The 22,800-nt window shown below is 40.5% G+C and overlaps 2 protein-coding genes across 2 annotated transcripts; both read left to right on the top strand.

The window, feature by feature from the left end:
- Positions 1–6,218: 6,218 nt before the first annotated feature.
- On the top strand, positions 6,219–19,391 carry LOC141629093 (uncharacterized). The gene is made up of 7 exons (XM_074442154.1): positions 6,219–6,419; positions 6,479–6,823; positions 6,916–7,383; positions 7,830–8,027; positions 8,079–8,865; positions 9,415–9,596; positions 18,954–19,391. Exons 1-7 carry the CDS (start codon positions 6,219–6,221, stop codon positions 19,389–19,391), a joined length of 2,619 nt encoding a protein of 872 aa, XP_074298255.1.
- A 1,404-nt stretch (positions 19,392–20,795) lies between these two features.
- On the top strand, positions 20,796–22,492 carry LOC141633987 (serine acetyltransferase 1, chloroplastic-like). Its single transcript, XM_074446326.1, has one exon. It carries the CDS (start codon positions 20,867–20,869, stop codon positions 22,064–22,066), a length of 1,200 nt encoding a protein of 399 aa, XP_074302427.1. The 5' UTR covers positions 20,796–20,866; the 3' UTR covers positions 22,067–22,492.
- The last annotated feature ends 308 nt before the right edge of the window (positions 22,493–22,800 follow it).

Genomic DNA, 22,800 nt, shown 5'->3' on the forward strand with positions numbered 1-22,800 from the left:
CTCGTTAGAGTATTGATTCAGACGACTCGATTTTTTGATGATTTCGAATGAATAAAATAGACGGCTTATGAGAGTTTATATAGTACTCTCATAACAGATATTTTCCTTAACAAAATTAGGAAACCCTAACAATTTCCTAAACAGACAAGGAAACTAAATAATAGTTTCCTAAACAGATAAGGAAACTAAATCAGATGCGGAATTCAGAACAGATTCAAGGCATATTCTAACAAATCTCCACCTTAACTTGAATCCTCTCACAATCGAGAGATGTACGGATGCACCATAACGGTGCCAGATGTACCAGACGCACTAAACTAGTGCCAGATAATTCTCTCCCTTCTGCCTCAGATATTGCCCACCATGAGGCAATCAGATACTTCTAACATTTAGCAAGTCCAAACAGCGCTGAAACTTGCTATGCGGAACAGAAACAGAACCTGGCAGCGTAAAACCTTGAAACTAATACAAGGTATCACACTTAACACCTTTCAGAATCACATTCGAACCCTTGTAGACTTTCAGAACTCCACCTTCACCATGAAAACTGAAACCTTTACTGTCCAACACACTTAAGGAAATCAGATTCTTTGTCATCAGCGGAACATGTCTAACCTCGTTCAATGTACAGAATTTACCATCTTGTGTTGTCCGTAGTTTAATCGAGCCAATTCCAACTATCTTACAAATAGAACCATTAGCCATAGAAATATCGCCACCATCTATTTGCTTGTAGGTTGTAAACCACTCCCGGCGCGGACATATGTGATAGGTTGCACCCGAATCCAGGATCCACGCATCATTAGGATACGTGTATTTTTCAGCAACTAGAGCATAATCACCTTCAGAATTGGTATCTGCTATTGCAGCTGTATCTGGTGCTTTGTCCTGTTTATTTTTCTTGGGATAATCAAATTTCCAATGCCCCTTTCCTTTACAGTAGTTACAAATATCAGTAGGTTTAGGACCCTTAAAATCAGATGTACCAGAGGTACCAGCAGAATTAGAAGAACCAGAATAAGACGGCTTCTTATAATTTTTCTTCCCAGAATTTCCCTGTCCATAACCCCCGCTAGCTATTAAACCTGCAACACGATTATCTCAGAATCGTACCCGGCCGCCTTATGGCGCAATTCTCTAGTATGAAGAGACGATCAAACATCTTCTAGAGACACAGTATCTTTACCAACAATGAAAGATTGCACAAAATTCTCATACGACAGAGGCAAAGATACTAACAGAATTAATGCGGCATCCTCATCCTCAACTTTAACATCAATATTACGCAATTCTAATAAAATTGTGTTTAACCGATCTAAGTGATCTTGGAGAGAAGTACCTTCCTGCATTTTTAGACTGAACAGACGTTGCTTCAGAAGCAACTTATTGGTTAAAGACTTCGTCATATAAAGACTCTCAAGCTTTGACCACAGACCCTGTGCAGATTGCTCCTCCGCGACTTCAATGATAACATCGTCAGCAAGACACAACATAATTGTTGAATGTGCCTTCTCCTCCAAAACAGTCATCTCAGCGATGACGGGTTCTGCCGCCTTCTTCACAAGCGGTGCCCACAACTCTTGTTGTTTCAACAAAGCCCGCATCTTGATTTGCCATAGACTAAAACTATTCCTCCCCATGAATTTATCAATCTTCACGCTCATCCCAGACATCTTTCTTACCAGTTCAGGAGCCCAGATAAATCTGGCTCTGATACCAGTTTGTTATAACGGATGTAAGAAAGATAAATAAAGAACGTGAAAAAGACAACAGATTTACGTGGTTCACTAACAATTTGTTAGCTATGTCCACCGCCAGAAGGGAAGAATATTATTGATCTTGAGGATTCAGATTTGAGAATATACTCGTTAGAGTATTGATTCAGACGACTCAGATTTTTGACAAATTTCGAATGAATAAAATAGACGGCTTATGAGAGTTTATATAGTACTCTCATAACAGATATTTTCCTTAACAGAATTAGGAAACCCTAACAATTTCCTAAACAGACAAGGAAACTAAATAATAGTTTCCTAAACAAATAAGGAAACTAAATCAGATGCGGAATTCAGAACAGATTCAAGGCATATTCTAACAACACTATATCTCAACTTCTCAAGTATGAGTTGTACCTTAGATTATAATCCCACTTATTAGGTATGACATGAAAGGGGGTGAGGAATATGCCAAAATTCATGAACACCAAATTGACGACGATGATGTGACATTGGAAACAATAATGCGTAAACCACCACCCCCGGTCATGGGGTCTCCTTTACTTGCTCAATACTCCTAAATCCCAATAAATAACCCAACAAGGAAGTATGTTTGATGACGACGATGTGAAAGAACATTGAAAATAAAGAACAATAATTTGGAAAAATCAAATATAAGAAAATAACATCAATAACATCAATAATTAGTTAAGGGCGAAAATTGAAATTGGGTCGCCTTCACTCGGGTGATTTGTTCATAAAGATGAATGATTGAATGGTAATGAAGGATCAATAATGGCCATAAAGATTAACAGGTACAAGAAGGGAAGAAGAAAAGGTAGAAAAGGTGATAAATGAAGGTAAAAGAGAAATAAAGGTGAAAAAGAATTAAAAAATAAGTTTTAAACAAAGGTAACCGGTGGAACAGGCAACCCTTCCACTTGTTCTATTACGTGGGAGAAGGTGTATTAGTTGGTAATATTCGCAGTTAACTCAAAGTATGGAATATTGTGAGAAGTGGTGCAATAGTTTAGAGTATTTCTATTAAATAACCCTATATTTTACTATGGAATCGGATTGTAGGATTGTAAGATTGCAGCATCGTGTTATGATACTATCTCTAGAAATTTTCAAATGTGTAGTAAGAATAAAAAACTATGATAAAATAGTAGGATATGAGATTGATCGAGTATTTCTGGATCGTAAAACCGTAGAATCGTAGGACCGAATCGAGATTCTGACAACAATACCCGTAAGTCCGAAACTGATTGGTTCGAAATGACTCAATCCAAAACCCCAGACCTGAAAATGACTTCTTTATAAATAACTCAAATTAACCCGAGTTTTGATGGGGTTGAGTTTGAGCGGGTGAAGGTAGTACGGCGAGGATCTAATGGGTATGAGAGTGTGCGTCTTTTTTTTTTTAAAAAAAAAATTATGACAGCTTATTGGATTTCGAGGGAACGCAAAAATAAATGGTTCTTTAAGGAAGCTTGGGTGGGGTATGTGGGGGCTAGGTGAGTGAGAGAGTTGGTTGATGAGATGGCGGAGATAAAAGAGGGAGTTGAACTATGGGTGGGAGTGGTGTCTCAAGATGATACGAGATGATAATGGAATGATTCAGTGGCAAAATAGTGCATCATCGAATATGGATCCATGTGACGCGGAGGTCTTAACAATGTTGATTGGATTCAAGAAGCTAGAAATATAGCGATTGCAGGAGAGTTATTGAAATGTTGAAGCAACAAAAACACTAAAAAAAGCGAGTTTTTCCTTATTTTGGATGATATATTTTCATTTGTAATAGTGTCGAAGTTATTAAGTGGTCTTTTATAGGTAGGTACTCGAATTATGTTGCTCATGAGCAGTCAAAAGTTTTTTTTTGGGGGGTACTAATGACGGGCAAGCTTCGAAAAATTAACTACGTGCTATTACACGGGAAATAGCTACCACAAAGATGTTCTCCCGAAGGATTGGATGCAACTCATTAAAAATAATATCTAAGTGCGCAGGAATGGTGCTAGAATTAACTCCGCGATTGGCCAATAAATCCGCTCCTCTGTTAGCTTCTATGTAGGCATGCTCCAACTTGATTGTCGAGTGAGTCTCTTTAAACAAGTTTTGACATCGTTTAACAATAAAGTTTAGATAATTCATAACTAATTAGTCCTCTAATATGAGCTTTAGGCTCTGTTCTTTTGGACTTAAAGTTGCTGAACTTAACTTAATTTTTCTGAACTTAACTTAATTTTGCTGAACTTAACTTATTTTTGCTGAACTTTTCTGAACTTAATTTTTCTGAACTTAATTTTGCTGAACTTTTCTGAACTTAATTTTGCTGAACTTAATTTTGCTGAATTTTGCTAAATTTTGCTGAACTTAACTTATAATAGCTTAACTTTTCTAAATTAAAATAATCTTACTTAAATTAACTTAATTTAATTTCACCTACTACTACTACTACTACTACTACTACTACTACTACTACTACTACTACTAATAATAATAATAATAATAATAATAATAATAATAATAATAATAATAATAATAATAATAATAATAATAATAATAATAATAATAATAATAATAATAATAATAATAATAATAATAATAATAATAATAATAATAATAATAATAATAATAATAATAATAATAATAATAATAATAATAATAATAATAATAATAATAATAATAATAATAATAATAATAATAATAATAATAATAATAATAATAATAATAATAATAATAATAATAATAATAATAATAACAATAATAATAATAATAATAATAATAATAATAATAATAATAATAATAATAATAATAATAATAATAATAATAATAATAATAATAATAATAATAATAATAATAATAATAATTCCCTTCAAAAATAATAATAATAATAATAATATTTAATAATAATAATATTTAATAATAATAATAATAATATTTAATAATAATAATAATAAAGAAATATAACTAAAAACACAAATAAAGATTATAAAATACTTTATTTATATAAGTTAATATTTTCGTACACATTACTTAATACATAGAAATAAAAAGTAAATCACATTACTTTTTTTTCTTTCTAATCATCTAGTTCCATATTATCATCTTCCTCGTCACTTTCTTCATCTTCATTTGAGCTCACCCCGTCAAATCCATTGCCTCGCCAAATGTTCTTGACTATGTTATTTCGCACCTTGTACATAGCTTTTTTTCCGCTTCTTATCAAACATGCCTAAATCTTTTGTCCCTAGAACGTTCTCATGTTGTATAACAGGTATCCCGTGAGTGTGCATCCGTATAAAATTATGAAGTGTGAAATTAGAAACAATAATGGACATTTAATACTTAGGTGACATTTGAGGCATAACTTTTAACACCTTCCACCTTTTTTTTCAATTGACCAAATGTCATTTCAACTTTCATTCTCAATGACGAATGTCGGTAATTAAATTGCTCTAACATACCTTCGGGAGATAGCTAAGAATTCGGCTTTAAATAAATGTTTTTTTTTTTTTTGAAAAAATTATATAGAATAATAATTAATCTCGGATTTTTTATACAATCGATTTGAACGAAAATTGTATCTATTTTTTAAAACTCGTCAATATTATGAAACTTATTATTCTGCTTAACTTTTCTGAACTTAATTTTGCTGAACTTTTCTGAACTTAATTTTCTTTGAACTTAATTTTCTTTGGACTTTTCGAACTTAATTTTGCTGAACTTAACTTAACTTAATTTTGCTGAACTTTTCTGAACTTAACTTAATTTTGCTGAACTTAACTTATAGAGAGTGACTTTAAGTCCAAAAGAACAGGGCCTTACACAAGTAGAATTATCCATATGAATCAATAGTTTCGATATACAAGTAACTTAGCCCGTTCCAGGCAAAAGTTAGTCTGTGGCAAGTAGGCAAGAGGTTTTGGTCATATAATTCCCCTCGACACATTTATGATGATGCTCGTTTTGAGTTGCCTTTTTAAAAATTAATCCCCTCATTTAAAAAACAAAAAAGTTAAAACAACTTGAAATGATCATTAATTTGAAATTACATTTAATATTATATTAAAATAAAGAATTAATTATCAAAACCTAATACAAAGTATGTAAATAAATAATTATTCAACACACAATTTTTTTTTGTGGGAGTTTCGTCTCTATTAATCTCTGCCTCTTCTTTCTTGCTCAAGGCATCCATCTACGGTGGTGCTCGTAGGTCGTTTGTTTTCTTTGTTCTCGTAAGTCGGTTTATTTTTATTGTTCTTCGATCCTTTCTTATTTGCTGGTGTTGTGCGTAGGGTCGGTTTGCTTGCTAGGGTTTTCGTATTTGTTAGGGTTTGCTTTCTTGTGTTGTTCTTCTTATTGTGGTAGCTTCTTGGAAAGTATGGGTAGCAAAAAGGGCAAGGAGGTTTTGGGCAATGGCGAGTGTGGGGATAATATGGTGTTTGACTGGGAGGTGGGGGCGCTGAGGAACATGAGGTACGAACGGAGTTAATGTTGGTGGGAAAGATTTGGGCATCGAAGGCAATTAATGGGCGTGCTGCTGTTGATACGATGCTAAGGTTGTGGAATTCGAAAGGTAAAGTTATGGGTAGTATGGTGGATGTTAAGGAGAAGCTATTCGTGTTCAAGTTTGAGGATGAAAGGGATAAGATTAAAGTCATGGAGGGGCAACCTTGGCACTTCGATAAATTCGTTTGTGTTTTAATGAGCCTTTTGCTGAAGGAAAAATTATGGATACTCCGCTATATCAGCTACCATTGTGGGAATGTATTTACGATCTCCCTATAAAGGGGCGTACGAACGAAGGGAATTTGCGTAAGCTAGGGGCGCAAGTAGGGAAGTTTATTGTGCGTGACGAGGTTAGAGTTTCAGAATTAGAGAGGATGGTTCGAATACGCATACTGCATGACATTCGGAAGGCTCTCAAGCCTACTGTTGAAGTTAGGATACCGAGTGGTAAGGTGGATACATTTGTTGTGAAGTACGAGCGTCTGCCTTTATTCTGTTATGGGTGTGGGGTGTTGGGACATGGGGAAAAGGACTGTGAGAGTGGCCCCTATGATGAAGATGATTTGCAGTTTGGTGAAGGGTTGAGAGTATCACCAAGGAAGGGGGGAAGATGGGAGTAGCATATGGGAGGAAGACAGCGAGAGATTTGCGTCCTGATTTTGAGGCGGGGTATCTGCAGGATGAGCAAGCGATGATTGAGAAATTACAAAAATTCACTTTGTCCAGCACTGCGAGGAAGAAATATGGGACGGGGGACATGGTAGTTAGTAGTGTGTTGGAGAATGTCGAGGGCGGTGGTGTTGGCGGTGGTCAGCTAGGTCAGAAGGGTTCTAGGCTGAATAGCGGTGAACAAGAGCAGGGATTGGTGGTGAAATTACCTCGTTCGGTGAGGGGGGAGGTTATGGATGCAATAAATGTTGTTGTCGGGGATACGGGGGCGAAGTTTATGGGGAAGGGTGGTGATAGGAGTGTTTCTAGGGAGATGGGGGTTGTGGTACAGGGTGCAGTGGAGAGGAAGAAAAGTTGGGGAAGGGGTTGGACACGGGTAGAGCGTGAAGCGGATGCAGGAAGTAATGCTACCTCTTTATTTTGTGAGAATAGTTTGATTAATGACTTTAATAAGCGTGGTAGAGATGAGGATGACCAGGTTTGTGTTATACTCAATAAAAAGGCTAATATACACAGGGATGTGTTGATATCTGAGGCGGAGGTTGATTACAATCAACCCTGTCGGGCCCAATGAATTGTTTAAGCCTTAACTGCAGGGGGCTGGGCAACTCCGATGCAGTAGGCGGGCTTCGGAACCTTATCCGACGGGAGGCCCCGGCTATGATTTTTCTTTGCGAAACGAAATTGAGTAGTCGAGATATGAGTAGGATTATAAATAGGGTGGACGGGTATAATGATGTGTCTGTAGATAGTGTGGGTCGATCTGGTGGTCTTGCTTTCTTATGAAGAGAAAGGGTGTCGTGTGTCATGAGGACAGCATCTGTCCATTTTATGGACTTTGATGTTATGATGAATGGTGTATCTTGGCGAGTTACTGGCTTTTATGGGTGGCCGGCTGTACAAGATAGGCATTTATCATGACAGTTGTTGAGATTGTTGGCGGGGGAGGGGGATGGTCCATGGTTGTGTATGGGTGATTTTAATGAAGTACTGTATTCTACTGAGATGAAAGGGGGGTCGAGGGCGCAATGGCAAATGAATAATTTTCGTAATGTTGTGGATGAGGCTGGTATTCGGGATATTCCTTTGGAAGGTTATGAGTTTACTTTTGATAATGGGCAGGTTGGAGAGGATAATAGACAATCCTGTATTGATAGAGCTATGGCTAATTAGGCATGGTTTGATCTGTTTCCATATGCTAGATTGTTTCATCTTAGTAGGGAATGGTCGGATCATTGCCCAATTAAGGTCGTGGGTGATAGCCGTGCGGGGCAGGATGGGCGTGGTGCGAAGGTTTCTTGGTTTGAACACATATGGGTAGGTGAGGATGGGTGTGAGGAGGAAATTCGGCGTGGGTGGGATAGTGGGAATGGTGAACTGACGGAGAGCCTTGCGAGGTGTGCTAAGGAGTTAATTGCTTGGAAGGGTGTTAGTATAGGCAAGATTCTTAAGTGCCTTGCAAAGAAAAGGGAGCGGCTGAAAGTGCTTAATGAAGGGGATAGGAGTGCAGGGAGGGTCCGAGAAAGGAAGCAGGTGGTAACGGAGATTGCGTCTCTCTTGCAGCAGGAAGAGCGGTTTTGGCGTCAACGGTCTCGAGCGATTTGGCTGCGTGATGGGGATAGGAATTCTAATTTTTTTCATAGGGTAGGCAACGGACGGAAGCAGAAGAATTTTATTTCTAAGGTTTGTGATGAACAGGGAAGGGTGTTCGAGGCCACTGAGGCTGTCTCGCGTTGTGCTTTGGCTTATTTTAGGGCTCTCTTCGAGTCGGAGTCTCCGGTGGGCTTTGATGATATTCTTGAAGTGGTAGGGGGTCGGGTTACTGAGGAGATGAATGAGAGGTTGGCAGCGGATTATACGGGGGAGGAGGTGGTTTTTGCGCTGAATCAGATGCATCAGTTGAAGGCTCAGGCCTTTTCTATCAGACCTATTGGCACATTGTTGGTCTTGCGGTGGTCAGGTTAGTGTTAAATGTTCTTAATGGTGCTCCATTTCCGCCTAGTCTGAATGACACCAATATTGTTCTAATTCCGAAGAAGAAGGCGCCTGATAAGATGGCGGATTTTAGACCGATTAGTTTGTGTAATGTGATTTATAAGTTGGTTTCAAAGGTGCTAGCTAATAGGGTGAAATAGTTTTTGGGTGATATTGTGTCGGAGAATCAAAGTGCCTTTACTCCTGGAAGGCTTATTAGTGATAATATTCTGGTCGCTTTTAAACTTTTTCATCATATGAAGAATACAAGGAGTAGCGGGGGGACATTTGGCTTTGAAACTTGATATGGCGAAGGCGTATGATCGAGTTGAGTGGGATTTTTTGGAGTCGGTCTTGGTTCGAATGGGATTTCACGAAAGGTGGGTTGGCACGGTTATGCATTGTGTACGTTCGGTTCGATATTCGGTTTTGGTAAATGATCGGAGATCTGATCCTTTTTCGCCATCCAGGGGTATCCGACAAGGCAATCCGCTGTCACCATATTTATTTATCTTATGTGCTGAGGTGTTGTCAGGTATGTTGAGAAGGGCTGCCGAGATGGGTTCTATTCATGGGATCAAAATCGCTGAGCACGCTCCAAGTGTGTCCCATTTATTTTTCGCGGATAACAGTATTATTTTTGTCAAGGCTAAAGAGGTAAAGGCTAGGGAGGTTCTGAGAATTCTTGATCGGTATCAACAACCCTCGGGGCAAATGGTAAGTTTGCCGAAAACAATTGTTTCTTTCAGCCGTGGGACTAGTGCTGCGAGGAGACAGCTGATAGGTGGTGTGTTAGGTGTGTAACACAACGGTTTTATGAGTCTCTGGATACTCTATCGAGTGGGCCTTACTCTGTCGAGTAAGGGTGTGTTGCGTTTTTAAATAGTTTCTGACCTGTTGGGTACTCGATCGAGTAACCTGGATACTCGATCGAGTAGGAGGCACTCGATCGAGTATGTCAGCTACTCGATCGAGTAGCCGGTTTAGGGGGGGATGATTTGTCGGGTTTTGTTAATAATGCGATTTAATATATAATTGCTCCCGTCACTTTCTTTAAACACTTTTACAAACCTAATTACTTTCAAAAGAGAAAACAATCTACGTTCTTCGCATCAATCGCATTGTTGGCAAATCCCAGAGCTTGGAAGGTCGGAATTCGTGTTTCTTCATACCTTTGTAATCCTTGCGTGGAGGGTAAGATCTACATACTGTTTTTATAGTATTTCGTTAAAGTTAGTTAAACCCTAATTTGGGGATTTGGGGATTTTGTTGTGTTTCTTGATTGGTAGTAATTATATGATTGTATGTTAGGAGGAGGATTCGTAGAAGAAGCCTTTTGATATCAGCTGTTGAGATCGTCTGACTGCGTTGCTTTCCAGGTAGGGTTTCCCTACTCAGTATTAGTCCCATAATGTGTAGTTGGTGTTTTGTGGTTGTTGAATATTATCATACTCGTATTGTGACGATTGTTGGATTTGGTTGTTGATAGTAGTTGTGATTGATTGTATCTGTCTGTGTTCTTCGGGGCGCATCCCTGGCTGAGTGGAGTCACTTGCGGGAGTGGCTTCACGCCCATTATTCGCCTTCTATGGAACCCGCCACAGAAGGGATGTGCACATTAAGGAATTTAGGTTTATCGCTCGACGAAGATGAGCGGGGATTTGGTGGGTACGGCTGCGGTCCCACACTGGCGGCGTGGAGTGACGTGTTGCGATGAGCACTCTGGCAGGGCTACACACTTTAGTGTGTAGTCAGGATTGTGGAGTTGGGATTGGAGTTCGGAGTATATCTGTGATGATTGAGCTGTATGTTTACTGTGTTGTTGGTTTATATAAATTGTGTGATTAGTACTCACCCCGTTTATTGTTTTAAAAAACTGTGGTGATCCATTCGAGGATGGTGAGCAGTTGTTGAGCAGGTATGAGTCGAGTTACATGGGATAGCTAGGATATGCCACCGTCTGATGATAGAGTCTTCCACTGTAGCATGATTAGTTTATTAAACATTTCATTTAGCTGAGTAGACAGTTGGTTTTGCGAACATGTAACCATATTTTGGTATTTGGTTTGGATTGTATTCTATTCGCTAAAGTTATACTATTTAAATGTTGTTTCGTTATTGTCTTATGATTATCATTGCCTCGGGCAACCGAGATGGTAGCATCTTTATACCTGAGTGGTCTTGGTAAGGCACTTGGAGTATGGGGGTGTTACAAAATGGTATCAGAGCGACGATCCTCAAACATGTAACCAATGAATCTAATGAATATAGGGAGTCAATTAAAATGAACCCGGGGTAAAGGTTGTAGGAGCCAATGCAAAACTTGGGAAACGTCCTAAAGTCGCGAACTCGCCCTACAATTTTGAACCGGTCACATGGGGGGAGGGGTATATGTCAAGGTCGTATGTGATGTTTGTTAGCTTGAATGTGGATGTGACGATGTACGTTGTGAATTGTTGGATGTTGGGAGTAGAAGATTGAAATTGTGAATGAAAGGTTGGTGAAGTATATAAAAATGTTGATTGAATAAGAAGCATGTTGGATGTTTATTATGTGGCATTTGATAACATGAAATAGTTGTTTTGTTGATCATATGAAGAGTTGTGTAGAATTGCATGCTTAGCTATATTATAATGTTGAGTTTATAAAGTTGTATAGTATGTTGGGATATGAGAGGTAACATGCGGGTAGTATATACGAGTCAGCATGACTCGATCGAGTAGGGGGCACTCGATCGAGTAGGTGAGGAACTCGGTCGAGTGGGTCTGACTCGATCGAGTGGGTATTTGACGTTTTTACAACCAGAATCGTGTTTTTGGGCACTCGATCGAGTACATAGGGCACTCGATCGAGTAGGGGGTCACTCGATGCTACTCGGTCGAGTATGTTAGAGATCAGAAGGTCTGTTTTGGGTCTGATGTTGGGGCACTCGATCGAGTATGTTGGGCACTCGATCGAGTAGGTTTAGGCACTCGATCGAGTGTGTTCTGGGCAGTCTGTTTTCGTGTTTTGGGGTTATAGTGCGTATGTTTATATCTACCCTTTCTTATATAGTTTCAAGATGCCGCCCAAGAGAAACGCCTTGTATGCGAGAGCTGAGAGCATGAACATCGATGATGTCGTTAAGATGTTGGAGCATCAGGATGCTCTTACTGAGGCCCTAAAGAGAGTGGGAAAGGAAAAGGAGTTTGATCACTCCAAGATCAGCCTTTATATAGCGAGGTTTAACCCAAAAGAGTACAAGGGGACCGGGGAGCCTAATCTTCTTGACAACTGGCATCGTGAGATGGAGAACATCTTTGGACCGGTACACTGTCCGATGAGATGAGAGTAGAACAAGCTGCGTTCTACCTGAAGGAAGCAGCTGGTGAGTGGTGGGATAAGGTGAAGGTGAGTGCTAGGGAGATGTACACAAAGCAGGGCTTACCTGCTATACCTTGGGAAGAGCTTCGAAGAGCTATGAGGAAGGAGTTCGTACCTGAGCATGTGAGGAGTAAGCTGAGGGAGGAGTTTGATGGGTTTAGGATGACATCTGACATGTCAGTGGCTAAGTACTACAAGCAGTTTAATGAGAAGTCTAGGTATGCTGAGGACATGGGTTTGAGTGAGGAGAACCTAGCGCTGAGATTTGATAGGGGATTGACCCCTAAGATCATGGATAAGTTACCCATGGGAGTCCTTACTGATGTTAAGGAAGCTTATGAGAGGGCTGGGAGAGCTGAGAGGTTGGTGGAGATGGCTCAGGAGAGAGTAGTTGAGAAAAGAAAGGCTGAGAGTGAGGGTGGTGGCCAATCTAGTCACAAGAAAGGCAACCACAATCATGCTAGAGCGTTTTCTTCTGGGTCGGGGTTCAGTGTTGGGGCTTCCTTTGGGCGTGGCCGTATGAGTGGTAGTGGTAGTTGGGGAATGACCTGCTATGGCTGTGGCGGTGTAGGCCACAAGAGACATGAGTGTACGAGTTTACCTGGAGCTTTTCAGAGATCGACTCAGGGGAGCTATTCTCAGGGGCCGGCACAGAGTTATGCAAGCAATAGACCGTCTGGGTCATGGTCTAACCGAGGAAGTCAGAGCTACCAGGGTGGAGTTAACCGCAATGGCAGTAATTCCTATCAGAAACCTGCTACGAACAACAACAACAACAATCAGGGGTCGGGTGCTAAACCGACCACATCGGCCCGATCTTGTCCGGGAGGTGGACGGAAGACCGATGGAAAATCTGTTCATGATGGACAAGAAAGCAGCTGAGGATGATGCACATGTTATCACTGGTACTTTTCTTGTTAACGGTATTCATACCTTTGTTTTGTTTGATTTGGGGGCGTCTCAGTCGTTTGTATCTTCGAGTCATGTTAAACGGTTGGGTTTGAGGGTATATGAGTCTGTAAGTGAGAAAATTTTATACCTTCGGGTGAGTCTGTATCATGTGGGAGGTTGTATAGAGATGTGTCTATGATAGTTGGGCAAGTTGATCTACCTGTAGACTTGCTAGAGTTTTCTTTTGATGGTTTTGAGATGATAGTCGAGATGGATTGGTTGGGAAAGTATAAAGCTAAGATAGACTGTCATCAAAAGAAAGTGTCTTTGAGAGGTCCTAAGGGTGTTAGTGTGTCTTATCGTGGGTTTGTGGTCAAACCCAAAGTTAAGTTGATTGCAGCTGTTACCTTGAAGTCTTATATGAGAAAGGGATGCCCTTTGATTTTGTGCCATGTGAGAGCTGACCGGATAGAGAGTCCGACAGTTGATCAGATACCAGTGGTGGGTGAGTTTGCAGATGTCTTTCCAGAAGAGATTCCGGGGTTGCCACCATAGAGGGAGATAGATTTCACGGTTGAGTTGAAACCGGGGACGGGGCCAATCTCTAAGGCACCGTACCGGATGGGTCCTAAGGAGATGGAGGAGCTCAGGAAGCAGTTGGACGATCTGATAGAGAAGGGATATATTAGACCTAGTGTATCACCGTGGGGAGCACCAGTTCTTTTTGTGAAGAAGAAAGATGGGAGCTTGAGGTTGTGCATAGACTACAGGGAGCTGAACCGAGTAACGGTGAAGAACAAGTATCCTTTGCCAAGGATAGATGACCTGTTTGATCAGTTGAGTGGTTCATCAGTCTTTTCCAAGATTGATTTGAAGTCAGGGAACCATCAGGTGAAGATTAGAGAGGTGGACATATCAAAGACAGCTTTCACGTCGAGGTATGGCCATTATGAGTATGTGGTGATGCCGTTTGGGTTGCCTAATGCACCGGCTGTGTTTATGGATTTGATGAACAGAATCTTCAGATAGTTTTTGGACAAGTTTGTAGTGGTGTTTATTGATGACATCTTAGTCTACTCCAAGACTAAGGAGGAGCATGAGGAGCATCTGAGGATTGTGTTGCAGACTTTGAGGGAGCATGAGTTATATGCTGTTTGTCCAAGTGTGAGTTCGGTTAGAGAAAGTTGCTTTTCTGGGGCATGTGATCTCTAAGGATGGGGTAGTTGTGGATCCCGCAAAGATTGAGGCGTGTGACAAGGTGGGAAGCACCAAAGAACGTTCTTGAGATCGGGAGTTTCTTGGGTTTTATTTGGATACTACAGACGGTTCGTGAAAGATTTCTCCAAGATTGCTAGACCTATGACAACGTTGATGAGGAAAGAGAACAGGTTTCGTTGGGATAAGAGTTGTGAGACGGCGTTCCAAACATTAAAGGAGCGTTTGACCACAACTCCTATCTTAGCATTGCCTGAAGGGATCGAGAACTTTGAGGTTTATACAGATGCCTCAAATAACGGGTTGGGATGTGTGTTGATGCAGAACGGTAAGGTGATTGCCTATACTTCTAGGCAATTGAAGCCGTATGAGGAGAACTACCCTACACATGATCTAGAGTTGGGTGTTGTGGTATTTGCTCTCAAGATTTGGAGACATTACCTTTATGGGGCGACCTTTAAGGTATTTTCGGATCACAAGAGTCTCAAGTACATCTTCACTCAAAAGGAGTTGAACATGAGACAGAGGAGGTGGATGGAGCTGATTGGCAATTATGACATGGATATTATCTACCATGAAGGGAAAGCCAATGTTGTTGCAGATGCTTTGAGTAGGAAGAGTGTACATTCTTTGTGTACAGGTCTATCTTTGATGAGATTGAGAGATGAGGTGGGGGAGGTTTGGGATACATATGATGCAGAGAGGGGATGCCATGGGAGATTTGACAGTGCAGCCTGATCTTTATGATGATATTCGAGGTAAACAGGCGTTGGATCCTAAGATGGTTGAGTGGAGAGCTGGAGTACAGAAAGGGACAGTGTCTCGATTCTCTATTCATACAGATGGTAGTTTGAGGTTTGATGGTAGGTGGTGTGTCCGAGCTGAAAAAGACAATCATGACAGAGGCACATTGTACACCGTATTCAGTACATCCAGGTGGTGACAAGCTATACAAGGATTTAAAGAACACGTTCTGGTGGCCTGGGATGAAGAAAGAAACAGCTGAGTTTGTGGCCCGTTGTTTGACATGCCAGAGAGTTAAAGGGGAACAGCGATGACCACAAGGTAAGATTCAGTCTTTAGAGGTACCTGAGTAGAAGTGGGAATCCATTTCTATGGATTTTATCGTGGGTTTGCCAAAGAGTCAACAGGGTAACAACATGATATGGGTAATAGTGGATCGACTGACCAAGTCAGCTCACTTTGTGCCAATGAAAGATACATGGACTACAGCACAATTAGCTATGGCTTATCGGAAGAATGTGCTAAAGTTATATGGAGTCCCTAAGGACATAGTATCTGACAGAGATGCGAGATTTATCTCAAGGTTTTGGAAAGAGTTGCAGGAATCTTTGGGAACAACTTTGAAAATGAGTACAGCATTTTATCCTGCGACAGACGGTCAGACTGAGAGAACGATCAAGACTCTTGAGGATATGTTACGAGCTTGTGTAATGGACTTTGGTGGTAGCTGGGAACAGAGGTTAGATTTGATAGAGTTTTATTACAACAACAGCTATCACACTAGTATTGGTATGGCACCGTTTGAGGCCTTATATGGGAGGAGATGTAGGAGTCCAATTTGTTGGGACGACAATGCTGAGGCAGTGGTTCTATGACCAGAGATGGTGCATGAGATGGTTGAGCACATTAAGATGATCAGGGAACGAATAAGAGTAGCTCAGGATAGGCAAAAGAGTTATGCAAATCTACATCGCCGGGATATAGAGTTTCAGGTTGGGGACAAGGTTCTTCTGAAAGTGTCTCCTATGCGTGGGGTTATGAGATTTGGGAAGAAAGACAAGCTGAGTCAGAAGTTCATAGGGCCTTATGAGATATTAGAGCGGGTTGGAGAGGTTGCATATCGTCTGGCTTTACCAGCTGCGTTAGAGAGAGTGCATAACGTGTTTCATGTATCTCAGCTGCGAAAGTATGTGAGTGATCCGTCACATGTGTTAGAGGCAGAGAGCTTAGATCAGAGCTAGATGAGTCCTTGTCATATCTTGAGGTGCCTAAGCAGATTCTTGACCGGAAGGTTAGGAAGAGTAGGCGTGGTGAGACAGTTTTGCTTAAGATCCTTTGGTCTAACCACGAGTCTGAGGAAGCTACATGGGAGGCAGAGGAGGCCATGAGAGAGCGTTACCCTTTCCTTTTTGATCAGGTATGTATGGTTACGGGGACGTAACCTTGTTTCTTTTAGGGGGGTAGGAGATGATCGCGAAGAGTTTCTTTTAAGAGCTTTTTATATCTTTTTATGTTGTGTCGGTATGTTTGTTGTGGTTGAGTCGGGTTGAGTTTGGGTTAGTAACATGTTTTATGTTGAGTTTTGTTTCGGTTGTTGAGTCGGGAGTGTAGTAGTGTGTGTCTTTGTTTAGTTGTGGTTTGAACTTCGAGGACGAAATTCTTTTTAAGGAGGGAAGACTGTAATACTACGGTTTTACTGGGTACTCTATCGAGTGAGCCTTACTCTGTCGATTAAGGGTGTGTTGCGTTTTTAAATAGTTTCTGACCTGTTGGGTACTCGATCGAGTAACCTGGATACTCGATCGAGTAGGAGGCACTCGATCGAGTATGTCAGCTACTCGATCGAGTAGTCGGTTTACGGGGGGATGATTTGTCGGGTTTTGTTAATAATGCGATTTAATATATAATTGCTCCCGTCACTTTCTTTAAACACTTTTACAAACCTAATTACTTTCAAAAGAGAAAACAATCTACGTTCTTCGCATCAATCGCATTGTTGGCAAATCCCAGAGCTTGGAAGGTCGGAATTCGTGTTTCTTTATACCTTTGTAATCCTTGCGTGGAGGGTAAGATCTACATACTGTTTTTATAGTATTTCGTTAAAGTTAGTTAAACCCTAATTTGGGGATTTGGGGATTTTGTTGTGTTTCTTGATTGGTAGTAATTATATGATTGTATGTTAGGAGGAGGATTCGTAGAAGAAGCCTTTTGATATCAGCTGTTGAGATCGTCTGACTGTGTTGCTTTCCAAGTAGGGTTTCCTACTCAGTATTAGTCCCATAATGTGTTGTTGGTGTTTTGTGGTTGTTGAATATTATCATACTCGTATTGTGACGATTGTTGGATTTGGTTGTTGATAGTAGTTGTGATTGATTGTATCTGTCTGTGTTCTTCGGGGCGCGTCCCTGGCTGAGTGGAGTCACTTGCGGGAGTGGCTTCACACCCATTATTCGCCTTTTGTGGAACCCGCCACAGAAGGGATGTGCACATTAAGGAATTTGGGTTTATCGCTCGACGGAGATGAGCGGGGATTTGGTGGGTATGGCTGCGGTCCCCCACTGGCGGCGTGGAGTGACATGTTGCGATGGGCACTCTGGCAGGGCTACACAATTTAGTGTGTAGTCAGGATTGTGGAGTTGGGATTGGAGTTTGGAGTATATCTGTGATGATTGAGCTGCTTGTTTACTGTGTTGTTGGTTTATATAAATTGTGTGATTAGTACTGACCCCATTTATTGTTTTAAAAAATTGTGGTGATCCATTCGGGGATGGTGAGTAGTTGTTGAGTAGGTATGAGTCGAGTTACATGGGATAGCTGGGATGTGCCACCGTCTGATGATAGAGTCTTCCGTTGTAGCATGATTAGTTTATTAAACATTTCATTTAGCTGAGTAGACAGTTGGTTTTGAGAACATGTAATCGTATTTTGGTATTTGGTTTGGATTGTATTCTATTCGCTAAAGTTATACTATTTAAATGTTGTTTCGTTATTGTCTTATGATTATCATTGCCTCGGGCAACCGAGATGGTAGCATCTTTATACCTGAGTGGTCATGGTAAGGCACTTGGAGTATGGGATGTTACAAGGTGTGCGGCAGGTTGTGCGGCAGGTTGTGTATCAGGAGAAATATCTGGGGTTGCCTACAGTTCCAAGAAGGTCTAAGAAAGGTCTTACGGATCTGATCCGAGATAAACTAAGCAAAAAGTTACAGGGATGGAAGGGTTCGTTACTCAGTAAGGCGGGTAAGGAGGTGCTTATAAAGGTAGTGGCCCAAGCTATACCTACTTATGCGATAAGTGTTTTTAGAATTTCGTCTAATTTCTGTGACGAGATGCGGTCTCTTGTTTCGTGGTTTTGGTGGGGAACAAAGAATGGTAGAAGGAAGATCCCTTAGGTGGCGTGGAGGAAACTTTGCCTACCAAAATGCAGGGGGGCTCGGGTTTCGTGATTATGTGAAGTTTAATAGTGCAATGTTAGGGAAGCAGGCTTGTCGATTACTTACCGATTAGGGATGCTTGATGACACAGCTACTTAAAGGTAAATATTTTCCTTCCACTTCTTTCTTAGAAGCGACGGTGGGTGGTAACCCGAGTTATTCCTGGAGGAGTATTTGTGAGGCTAAATCAGTGTTATCTCTCGGGCTTCGGCGAAGGGTGGGAGATGGGATGTCCACTGCGGTATGGCAGGACCCATGGGTGGCGGACACACACACAGGGAAAGTCATCTCGCCTAGGGGGGAGTCGGATCCGGGCATGCGGGTAGCGGACCTCATGGAGGAAGGGATGGAATACGGAGTTGGTCGGGGCGTTGTTTCTTCCATTTGAGGGTGAGCGAATACTTAGAATGAGGATATATGAGTAGTTGGTTCAAGATGTGTGGTACTGGAGTGGGGAGCGAGATGGAGTTTATTCAGTTCGTTCGGCATATAGGCTTATGGTTAAGCAAGATGGGGATCTAGAAGGGTCGCCGAGTGACTTAACTGATAGTTGGCTGTGGAATACGATTTGGAGAGCTTCTGTTCTACCAAGAATCAAAGTGTTTTTCTCGCAGCTGTGTAATGAAGCCATTGCTACTAGAGGTAATATTTCGTCGCGGATGAGTTCGACTGGAAATGAGTGCTTACAATGTGGGGATTGTGTGGAGTCTTGTTTACATGTTGTTCATGAGCGCGGGTGGGCTGGGGGTGTCTGGGATGTACTGGAGTTAGATATGTCGTCATGTTCTGGCTTTGCGAAGGTTAAGGATTGGGCGGAAGTTGCATTGAGAGAGATGGGGTTACAAGAGCAGGTGGGTTCATGACTTGTTGGTGGGCTATTTGGGAAAAAAGGAATAAGGCTATTTTCGAAGATGGAGAATGGAGGGCGGATTTAGTAGTAAGAAGGGTGAGGGATCTTGTATGCAAATTGGCGGAGAATGGGAGTTTGGATGAGAGGAGGATATGTGGGGTGGTGGATGACGGTGGGGGCTGGAGGAGGCCGGAGAGTGAGGTGTTGAAGGTGAATGTTGACGCTGCTGTAATAGCCGAAGTGGGAGTCGGGTTGGGTGCGGTGTGTCGGAATGATAGGGGAGAGGTGGTATGGTGTGCGGTGGAGCAGGGGACAGTAGAGATGGATCCAGCAGAAGCTGAAGCGGCTGCAATATTGCATGGTCTTAAAGAGGCAAGGCGGATGAATAATTCAAGAGTTATTTTGGAAGGAGATTGTTCGAATGTTATCCATGATCTACAGCAGCAACGGAAGGGACGCAGCAGTATTTATTTAATTTATAATGACATTTATGTTATTTGTAATTTTTTTGACCGTGTTTCGTTTACTTTGATTTGTAGAAGCTTTAATAAGGTCGCTCATGAGCTTGCTCATTTGAGACCATGGTCGACTAGGTTGCACGGACACTCCTCCTAATCGGCGTTCCCGTGTCGGACACGATACTCGTCGGACACACGTCAAAACGTGTCGGACACTTGTAAAGCCGTGTCTAACTTTCATCTTTTATTTGGGCACGTGTCCGACACGTGTCCATGGTATTTTGGGCCGTGTCCGTGGTATTTGGACACACTTTCAAACGGAATCAAGTTGAATTTAAGGTAAATGGCGTGAATTGTTATATGGTTGAATTTGGTGGGGAAATAAGTTGAATTAGCGGTAAATGATGTTCTTTAGACTGGTAATGAGATGTCGAAATAGTTGATTATAAGTTAGTTTTTGGTTTTGGAAATGAGAATGAGTTATAATTAACGTCAAGTTTTACCTTCACTTATTTAAATTTAATATTCAAATATTTTTTCAAAAATAAAATCGCACATAAATAAATATAAAATATATATTTTATTAAATTTAAATGACGTGTCCCGTGTCCTAAATTTCCTGAGATGCTGTATCGCGTGTCCGTGTCCGTGTCGGTGTCGGTGCTACCTAGATGGTCGATAGGTACTCGTAGATGGTTGGAGTCTATTCCGTTGAAAATCTCTGATGTAGTTCATGCTGATTCTGTTAATATTATTTCTTAAACCCTATGGGTTTAATTCAAAAAAAAAAAACACACAGAATTTTTTTTCTCTTAATCAGGGGCCAAAAATAAACTAACGTGAATTAATCTGACTCAATTAAACCGTATGTAACCGGTAAAATGAATACTGTATCAGGATAACTCAAGCAATCAGTACATAATCCACCAAAAGAGAAGTGAGACTCATAAGTCAAAACTCCCAAGTCCCAACTCATAAAATAACACATAATTTGAGAGAGAAATTGTGTGTGGGTGACATTATCAGTGACATGAGCCCAATAGTTTACGCCTCTACTAATATAAATTCATCTTACAAATTCATATTTTCTTCTCAAGCCCTAAATAATCTAAATCACCATAACAAAACCAAAACCAAGATTTCTATCATTTTTTCTCCAATCAAATCTCATAAACCTAACAAAATCAATCACAAACCCTTATTAATTTCCCCCAAAATGGCAACTTGTGTTGACACTTCTAGACCAGAATATACAAAATCCTGTGACCCAGATTTATCTCAATCTGACCATCATCATCGTTACAAATATGTAAATTACTGTAGACCCGCTTTTTCTGAGCTTGTTTCCTGTGTACCCATTTCACAGAATCATCAAAAACCCAATAATTCAAGGGTAATTATTCAAGAATTTCTCGATAATGATGATTTATGGCTAAAAATGGTGGAAGAAGCTAAATCTGATGTTGATCAAGAACCCATCTTGTCTAACTATTATTATAATTCAATTTTATCACATAAATGTTTAGAAAATGCTTTATCAAATCATTTAGCTTTGAAATTAAGTTTTTCTAGCTTAAATGCAAATACCCTTTTTGATTTATTCAAAGGTGTTCTTGTTGAAAACAAAGAATTGATCGATGAAGTCAAAGCGGATTTACGAGCAGTTAGAGAAAGAGATCCTGCTTGTATTAGTTATGTTCATTGTTTCTTGAACTTTAAAGGGTTTTTAGCCTGTCAAGCTCATAGAATTGCACATAAATTGTGGTCTCAAGGTAGAAAGATTCTAGCTTTAATGATACAAAATCGAGTTTCTGAGGTTTTTGCAGTCGATATTCATCCGGGTGCTAGAATTGGTAGAGGGATATTGCTTGATCATGCAACCGGGCTTGTTATTGGAGAGACTGCTGTAATTGGGAATAATGTGTCGATTTTGCATAATGTGACTTTAGGTGGAACTGGTAAAACTTGTGGTGATAGACATCCTAAGATTGGAAATGGTGTATTGATTGGTGCTGGTACTTGTGTTTTAGGGAATGTTAAGATTGGTGACGGTGTGAAAATTGGTGCTGGTTCTGTTGTTTTGAAGGATGTTCCTCCTAAAACTACTGCTGTTGGTAATCCTGCTAGACTTATTGGTGGTAAACAAAACCCGATTATGCTCGATAAAATCCCTAGCTTGACTATGGATCATACTTCTCATATTCAAGAATGGTCTGATTATGTTATTTAGATTGTTGTTAGACATCAATCTTGATGTGATTATCTCATGGGAAGAATTAACTTTATCCGCGGAATACTGTTATGTATCTGTCGCGTGTAATAATAAAGTCACTCTCGCGGTAGAGTTGTAGGATTAGCCTTGTAATGGTAATGGGTTGTAGGATTGTAAAGGGGTTGCTTTGTTGAAGAGGAGAACTCAAGTTCTCCCTCCGGAAACCGACTACACCAACAACCATCCAGTAGGAACTGTGCCGTTGTTGGAACCCTGGGTTGAGCTAATGGCAGGCTCGAAAAAATGGCTGATGATATTTGTATTGCTACATTAGCTCATATTGTACTTTGGTAATGTTATGTACTGCACTATTAGCATTAGATACGGAATGCTTGTAAAAACATCCTGTTAAAATTGAATTTAGGTTTGCGCTTTTCTCTCCGATGCTATGGTTATTTCTTCTACTAATTTTCACTTGTTCATCCTCTTAAAGTTGTGTACATTTACTGATTTACTCGACATATACTCAGTACTGAATACGCGGGTAAACATACAATACTACTTCGAGTTTCATCCTCTTACATGTGGTAAAGTTGTGTGCATCTACTCGAGATATACTCAATAGTAATTCAGACGGAACACGTACTGTACCTACAATACTACTCGGATCATGTTACTAGTTCTAATTAGTTGAGTTTTGAACTTTTGATCTACTTTACTTGCTTGGTGTCCATATATTGGTTACGTAAGTT

This window comes from Silene latifolia, chromosome Y (genome assembly GCF_048544455.1).
Source record: "Silene latifolia isolate original U9 population chromosome Y, ASM4854445v1, whole genome shotgun sequence".
Taxonomy (NCBI): Eukaryota; Viridiplantae; Streptophyta; class Magnoliopsida; order Caryophyllales; family Caryophyllaceae; genus Silene; species Silene latifolia.